This window comes from Trachymyrmex septentrionalis, unplaced genomic scaffold (assembly GCF_001594115.1).
Source record: "Trachymyrmex septentrionalis isolate Tsep2-gDNA-1 unplaced genomic scaffold, Tsep1.0 scaffold68, whole genome shotgun sequence".
Classification (NCBI taxonomy): domain Eukaryota; kingdom Metazoa; phylum Arthropoda; class Insecta; order Hymenoptera; family Formicidae; genus Trachymyrmex; species Trachymyrmex septentrionalis.
This window is the reverse complement of record NW_017305862.1, coordinates 209,654-218,017: the sequence shown is the minus strand read 5'-3', so window position 1 is coordinate 218,017 and position 8,364 is coordinate 209,654. Positions and strand designations below refer to the sequence as shown.

At 30.8% G+C, this 8,364-nt stretch overlaps 1 protein-coding gene across 1 annotated transcript in view; it reads left to right on the top strand.

Annotated features, from left to right (window-relative positions):
* The first annotated feature begins 1,663 nt into the window (after positions 1–1,663).
* LOC108753275 (structural maintenance of chromosomes protein 1A) overlaps positions 1,664–8,364 on the top strand; it is an 18,693-nt gene continuing 11,992 nt past the window's right edge. Inside the window, exons 1-18 of the mRNA XM_018494726.1 lie at positions 1,664–1,788; positions 1,892–2,004; positions 2,250–2,370; positions 2,480–2,579; positions 2,644–2,822; positions 2,894–3,032; positions 3,883–4,347; positions 4,512–4,940; positions 5,011–5,222; positions 5,334–5,502; positions 5,573–5,695; positions 5,755–5,886; positions 6,831–6,896; positions 6,981–7,138; positions 7,218–7,315; positions 7,405–7,709; positions 7,800–8,075; positions 8,151–8,330. Of these exons, the coding sequence (XP_018350228.1) occupies positions 1,733–1,788; positions 1,892–2,004; positions 2,250–2,370; positions 2,480–2,579; positions 2,644–2,822; positions 2,894–3,032; positions 3,883–4,347; positions 4,512–4,940; positions 5,011–5,222; positions 5,334–5,502; positions 5,573–5,695; positions 5,755–5,886; positions 6,831–6,896; positions 6,981–7,138; positions 7,218–7,315; positions 7,405–7,709; positions 7,800–8,075; positions 8,151–8,330 (3,321 nt within the window). The 5' untranslated portion in view covers positions 1,664–1,732. The remainder of the gene's footprint in view (positions 1,789–1,891; positions 2,005–2,249; positions 2,371–2,479; positions 2,580–2,643; positions 2,823–2,893; positions 3,033–3,882; positions 4,348–4,511; positions 4,941–5,010; positions 5,223–5,333; positions 5,503–5,572; positions 5,696–5,754; positions 5,887–6,830; positions 6,897–6,980; positions 7,139–7,217; positions 7,316–7,404; positions 7,710–7,799; positions 8,076–8,150; positions 8,331–8,364) is intronic.

Below are 8,364 nucleotides of genomic sequence, written 5' to 3'. Positions count from 1 at the left end.
GGATTAGCTTAGCTTATTTTTTCCCTTAGATGTTGGCAATTTCGTAACTAAACCAAGAAGTGTTCCGAACCATCGACCGTCAAACTCAGCTACTGGGTTTTATTGGTTACGAGTTATGACAGCCGACGGGTTCGGAACACTTCTTGGTTTAGTTACGAAATTGCCAACATCTAAGGGAAAAAATAAGCTAAGCTAATCCGGTTCGGAATACACCCATGTAATATCAATTTATTTTTTTCTTTAAGGTTCTGACATTAAAACAAAATATCAACTGATCTTCTGATAACTAAGGTAAATATGGGAGCTTTCCAACAAGTGACACTCATTGGCAAACAAGGATAATTCACTGCATATACTGTGTTATCTCCAAGTAACACAGCGACGGTTACAAAGCGCTAAAAAAGTAATATGTGCTTTTTTAGCGCTTTGTTAACACTTTGTAAGCACTGTATGCTACTTGGGCTGTGTCGCTGTGTCTCTTGTTGGAAAGTTCCCTATAATTCCATAATGTTCTGAACAAACAATAATTCTTCCTTTTACAGGTTTCATTAATAAGTACAATTAAATGTAAGATAAATATCATTCTCTCTAATGAATGTATAATATCCAACTAAAGATAAGTATATATGATGTAATGAAGTAAGTATATATTTTATTGAAACAAAATAAACTTATAATAATTTTTCTTTTTTCAAGTATCAATTAGTAACTCTATTGTAATTATTCAAAGTGATTGTTGTTATATTTTATTTGAAGCATTATCTTCAAATTAATAATAATTACTCTTGTTCTTTTTTTCAAGTCTAGATGTTACTAAAACCATGTCTTAACACTGAGACACTACTGTGTCTCCAGATAAACGTATTCCAAATACTTGATTCAACCTACCCGATTCAATTTTTATATTTTTTCTATTTCCATAAGCATCCAGCCACTGTTGACAAATATTAATTTTTTTTGGAAAGCGATAATATGTGATGCCTTTTGTGTTAGAACGGAATGTACGACTAGTACAGTTTGGAATACAACACGAAGGCATAGTTTCTACAAATCAAATATAATATGATAATTATTTCGGGAAGAAGTTGATAAATTACAATAAAAGAAAGGTTTTTGGGTAATTATACAGTTTAGGATCCCCATTCCAAAAATCAATAAAATTAGGCTCATTCGACGCGTTTTTGCATAAAATGAAAAAATATGACAGAAAAAAGTATCGCTCTGCCCTGCAAACCGAGATATTAAGCGTTAAAGTTGACGATTATTGGACAATTGAGGTTAGGAAATCCGTCACAAAGACAAAATAAGACGTGGAAAGTCCAAACCCATGTGGAACAATACAATTATAGACCTCATTTTGTCTCTGTCAACGATTTGAGAATTCATTAGTTACAATTTCATTTTATGAAATTCTGTAGAACAAATAGATATATTAAAATAATAAATTAGTGTGAATAAGAGGTACAGAATCAAATAACTTACGTTAATTTATATAAAATACTGTAATCAAAACTCTCAATCACAGATCTGGTTAAGTATGCGCTTTTATCTCTAAAAATCTGTAGATGCATGACGTAAATTATAACATGTTAGCGCGTTAACATCTTTGTAAGCGCGTTCTTGAATACGGGCCACTGTGATTACGGTCAATATAAACGCTCCCTTAAGAAAATCATTTCATGCTAGTACTACCTTAAGTATATGGCTATTGCTCGCGCTAGATCGCCGACTGATGGCGTTGATCGCGCCTGTCATAACCGTCCTTGAAATGGCATCCCTGCGTTTCGGGTATTGTGGGGCATTGTGGGGTGTTGCTTGCTTACATTGAAAGTTTTGTGGCGCCAATTGCGCTACTTTCGGGTTTTATGCGTTTTATTTGATTATTTTCAAGGATGCCGGCGTTCTTGAAGCATATCGAAGTTGACAATTTCAAATCTTATAAAGGAAAGCTTATTATCGGCCCGCTAAAGTCATTTACAGCTGTAGTTGGCCCCAATGGATCCGGTAGGTTATCATTCTGTGTGTCAACAATGGTGCGTTCAGCGAATGCAATGCTTAAATGAGTTTTTTTTTATCAGGAATAGCTATACATTTTTAGATTTGTTGAGTCAGTTATATTTTGATTTTCTAAAGGCCACTCATTCAGTCATTGAGTTCGCTGAATGCAGGTATAGCATTAAATGCTGAAAGACATAAGTAGATCGTATGTGACTGTGATATGTTACATGATTGTTACATGTGTGCTACAGGAAAGTCCAATTTTATGGATGCGATCAGTTTCGTCATGGGCGAGAAGACTAGCAGTCTACGAGTCAAAAGATTCAGCGAGCTGATTCATGGTGCATCCATTGGTATGCCAGTAGCACGAAGGTAATTTATATATATGTATACATGATATTTATTTATGGAATTGTACAGTATAATTTGTATGTTTCATATTGAATTACATAAAAACTGTAAATTGTTCTATTAATTACAGTGCTTCAGTAACAGCTGTATTTGAGTTGGAAGATGGAACTGAAAAAAGCTTTATGCGTTCAGTACAAGGTTCTTCTTCTGAACACAGAATTAATAATAATGTAAGTTTTGCAGTTGAACTTTTATTTAGTTGCATTTAAGATCTTCAAAATCTTTTTGTTATAGGTTGTTACCAGTCAAGTTTATCTTAATGAGTTGGAGCACCTTGGTATTAATGTTAAAGCAAAGAATTTTTTGGTATTCCAAGGTGCTGTTGAATCTATAGCCATGAAAAATCCAAAGGAGCGCACTGCTCTGTTTGAGGAGATCAGTAATTCTGGTTCATTAAAAACAGAATATGAAAGGTAAGTTTCAAATGTCGCTATATGTAGTTGCACCTGAAATGTATTTGTAAATGATAAAAATAATATTGTAGACTAAAAACAGAAATGCTAAAAGCTGAAGAAGAAACTCAATTTTCATATCAAAAAAAGAAAGGAATTGCTGCCGAAAGAAAAGAAGCAAAATTAGAAAAAGAAGAGGCTGAAAAATATCAACGTCTCAAAGAAGAATATGTGCGTATATGCTTTGATTTTGCTGTAGTAGTTAAGGGAGCATAGAATTTTTTTGGCTTCATAAAGTATTTTTCATGTTTCTTTTTTCTAGAAAAGATATAAACTACAAGGATTGAATTTTTTTTGTAAATGGAAGTACATATTTTTAACTACTAATCACAATTTTTTATTTTATGTTTCACTGAAAAGAATCCCCTTAATTAATATCATATATGTCAAATAAAAAATTAGAATTATAAAATGGGATTAACTGATCAAAATTAAAAAAAATACCCCAACAATACAGACAAAACTTCTCAAAATGTTTTAAGACTTTTTTAGATGTTGACTTGTGTTTATCTGGATATTGTCAAAACTTGAGCCAAAAATATCTCGATTTTGTGCTAAAGCTATTCTATTTTACAGTATATAAAATATGGTATATACCACATTAAGTTATTTAAAAGATTTTAAAATGTGATTCCTCACACGAAATCAAGATAAACATCCATTACACTTAATGCAATGGCTTAGATTAAATAATAAACGGTATTTAAGTTGAAAGAAATTTTATTTTTTCAAAAATTTTGAAAACTTCTAATTATTTTGATGAAATTTTTATGTCTTTTAAATACACACAAAGTTTCGACAAAATAACCTAATGATTTTCGAAATTTTTCCTTCAACTTTGAAATTAAACTGTTTTAGATATATGGATATTCATATGAAGTTATCATATTGATTTAATATGAGAAATCATCTCTTAGAAATTTTTTAGAGTATTTAATTATTATCCTCTATATTGTTTATTTTTCTTGCCTGTATATACTTATATAAATGTTAATCACAAAAATTTATCTTTTGTTTTTAGGTGGAAAAGCAAATAGATTTACATCTATTTCGATTATTTCATAATGAAAAGAATATTGAAAATTTAGAGGTTTCTCAAAAGAAGAAACAACACGAAATTGAAAAAGTTGAGAAGAAGAAGGAAAAGGCTGAGGAATTGTTGAAAGAGAAGAAAAAAGATGCCGCTAAATTGGGCAGAGACCTTGCTAAGATAGAGCAAGATATCAGGGAAGTGGAAGTAGAAATTACAAAGAAGAGACCGACATTTATTAAAGCCAAAGAACGGGTTGCACATATGCAGAAGAAAGTGGAATCCGCACGCAAATCTTTAGCTCAAGCGCGTATTGCAGACGAGGCTCATAAAAAAGATATACACGAATTGCAAGAAGAATTGCGTCAGGTGGAAGAAGCTAAAGCTGCTTATGAAGCGAGTATAGCAGGACAATCACAGTTGCAAGGAAGAGATGTGCAATTGGAAGATGAACAGGTACAAATAAATTACGTAATATTCGTGAAATCTTGCATCGTGAAAGCACTTGTTATTTAATTTATAACTATTTTTTTAATGAAACGTAATTATAACTTATAAATAAAATGCAAATTATTTATAAATAATTGCAATTGTTTAATTAATTAACAAAATAATTTAAGGTACAGGAATATAATCGTCTAAAAGAGGAAGCTGGTAAGCAATCCGCGAGGTATCTTCAACTTCTTGATTCTATCAATCGCGAACAAAAATCAGACCAAGATAAGCTCGACAACGAAGGTAGAAAAAAGACCGAGATAGAAAACAAGCATAAACAAAAAGGTCATATGCGAGATGAGGCACTCAAACGAGTAGAAAAGTTGGAGGAACATATAAAAACATCGGAGGCTGCATTAGAGGATCAGAAAAAACTTAGAGCTGACTTGCAATCCGACGTAGGCACGTCAAAAGATAAGATTCAAAATTTGCAGCGAGAATTGGAAAACATCTCGGAGCAACTTGGTGATGCTAAAGTTGATAAGCATGAAGTATCTAGAAATAAGAAAAAGACAGAAATTGTGGAGAATTTCAAACGTCTGTTTCCTGGAGTGGTGCGTTATCTCTTCTCGCTACTTTCTTTAAAATTGAAGTGAAATGATTTATTTGTTTTTTTTTCTTTAGTACGATCGTATGTACAACATGTGCGAACCAATACACAAGCGGTATAATGTTGCAATTACAAAAGTACTTGGTAAATACATGGAAGCTATTGTGGTAGATACTGAGAAAACTGCCAGACAATGTATCCAATATTTGAAGGAACAGTATCTCGAACCGGAAACATTTCTTCCACTTGATTATATACAAGCTAAACCGCTTAAAGAACGTCTTCGGTAAATAAATAAATTATTACATAGTTTTATTTTAATTTTTTGTCATTTTATGTTTTTTAAAAGCTTATTTTATATTAAACTTTATAATGGTGATTATATATTATTTTGCAGTAATATACAAGAACCTAAAAACGTGAAATTATTGTATGATGTGTTGCATTTTTCTCCGAAGGATATTGATAGAGCAGTTCTTTTTGCAACTAATAATGCTCTTGTATGTGAAACACCTGAAGATGCAAATAAAGTAGCATATGAAATGGACAAGAAAACAAGATATGATGTAAATATTATTTACTTAAATCAGGCTATAAAATCATAACTAAACTATGATATGTGTAAAATATTTACAGTGCGTCGCATTAGACGGTACATTTTATCAGAAAGCTGGTATAATATCTGGTGGTAGTTTGGATCTTGCAAAGAAAGCGAAAAGATGGGACGAAAAACAAATGTCTCAATTAAAGGCGCAAAAGGTGATATATTTTTATTTCTATATAATATAAAAATAAAAACATTTTAATTTCGTTTATAGGAAAAATTGACAGAAGAACTGAGGGAATCTTTGAAAAAATCACGCAAGGAATCTGAATTGAATACGGTTGAATCTCAAATACGTGGTTTAGAGACTCGTCTAAAATATAACAAAAGTGACTTGTCCGCAACAGTAAGTATTATCAGGAAGTTACTGTAATTTTACTTAGTTATTTAGTTACCTTGTTGTAATAACGATTTGATAATAACATTGCGAATTTTTTATGATGATAACATAACACCAGAGTTGAAACACAATCAATAGTTACTTATAACTATTAAAAAGTCATTTTTTTTTTAGATATATAATATGATTCTTCAAATTATTCTGCATATAAAAGTATTAAGATAAAGACACATTTTGTCATGGAACATAAGATATTTTGTAAACTATAAATTTTTTTGGTTTGGCAACTATATCCTAATACTTTTATGCACAAAATAATAAGATAAATCAATTATGTGCAGAAAACATAATTATTAAAAAAAATTATGCAATTTACAATGTGCAATTACGTATTTTTTTTAATAGCAATTGTGTATTTTCTCCACACCAATTTATTTATCTTATTCTGTGCATAAAAGTATTAGGATATAGTTGCCAAAAATTAATAGTCTACGAGATATTTTATGTTTTCACAAACATGTTATTCAGGTCATGAATAACATTCAAGAAGTTTTAGCCATCGGTCAGACGTGTAATGCTAACGCCGATAGTATTGTAACCTTCAAACCTTATAACTCTATAAAAGTATTTAAAATATTTTGTTATAGTGTGTTTTTAAGATAATCTACAAGAATATGCAATAAAAAAATGGAGATTTCTATTTTAAAAAATCGATGTGACCTTGACTTGATCTTGGCGATACCACTTAAGGTTAAATGGATGTAATCAGTGTATAAATCTTGTTAAACCCTACACTTTTGTCTAAATCATTTTTTCTAAAAATGCTTTATTTTCATGATATTTCACTGAACTTTTTACTTACTTTGTACATGTTGTTTTTGCAACATATACAATAGTTTTAAAAAGTACAACATAATTTTAAAAAATAATGAATGCAATTTTTATTATAGCAAAAACAAATTACGGATCTTGAAATGGAATTAGATGGTTTGCAAAACGAGTTAAACATGTTTGGTGTAAGCTTTTTGATACATTTTATATATCGCATGCTTATATTTATTTATATTTGAATAAAATATTTTAATATTTTCTATGCACAGCCTGCAATAGCTGCTATCGAGAAAACCATGGCTGAAAGGGACCAAGAAATACAAAACATTAAAGAAAAGATGAACAATGTTGAGGATGACGTGTTTGCTAGTTTTTGTGAACAGATAGGAGTTTCCAATATCCGTCAATATGAAGAAAGAGAATTAAGGTACGAAGGAATTATTAGATAAGTATTGTCTTATAAGTATTATCTTAAATTTAAATATTAAAGTATATTAATATTCCAGATCGCAACAAGAAAGAGCAAAGAAAAGAATGGAGTTTGATAATCAATGCAATCGTATTTATAATCAATTAGATTTTGAGAAACAGCGCGATACAGAAAGTATGCTCTGAAAAAATATTATTTTATTTTCTACATTCTATATGTGTGTGATTAGCTTTTGCATTATATTAATATTATTTATAATATAGGCAATGTTTTACGATGGGAACGAGCGGTGCAAGATGCAGAGGATAAATTGGAATCTGCAAAACTAACCGAATCTAATCAAAAAGCGGAGATCGATCATGATGAGCAGCAAATGGAACAATTAAAATCATCTCGTAATGCTAAAAAGATGGAGGTTGATCAGAAAGAAGACGAAATTGGTAAAGCTAGACGTGAAGTAGGAACTATCGCAAAAGACATTCAGGCAGCTCAGAAGCAGTTTAACGCAATTGAAACAAAGATTGAACAGAAGAAGGCTGAACGACATGCTGTCTTAATGCAATGCAAGGTTTGTTAAGTCTTCAATATGAGATTATTTGACGATATAAATATTATGTATATTCTTTTGAATATATTAAGTGTATTTAATAATATTCAGATGGAAGATATTGCAATACCTATGCTGTACGGAAATATGGAAGATATAGCAGGTGAAACGAGCACTGCGAACGGAAGTGAAACTAATAATGATTCATCAGTAAGTACGCAACAACAATATGAACGCGAAAAGAGGATTACCATAGACTACACGCTTTTGCCCGACAATCTGAAAGATGTGGAAGAAGAGGATATCAAAAAGACAACAGATAAGCTAACAAAAATAATAAACGATTTACAAAATACAATACAGCGCATACAAGCTCCAAATATGAAGGTTCGCAATACATTGGAAATGATATGTTGATAAATGTAAAAAGTTATAAATACATAAAAATTTTTTCTCTTTTAGGCAATTCAAAAATTATATTTAGCGAAAGAGAAATTACAGGAGACTAATGAAGAATTTGAGCAGTCTCGTAAAAAAGCAAAGAAAGCGAAAACACAATTTGAGAAAGTGAAAAAAGAACGACATGACAGATTCATGGCGTGTTTTGAACACGTAGCGAACGAGATTGATCCTATTTATAAGGTTTGTGAAGCAATAAATTTATGTAAAAATCTAT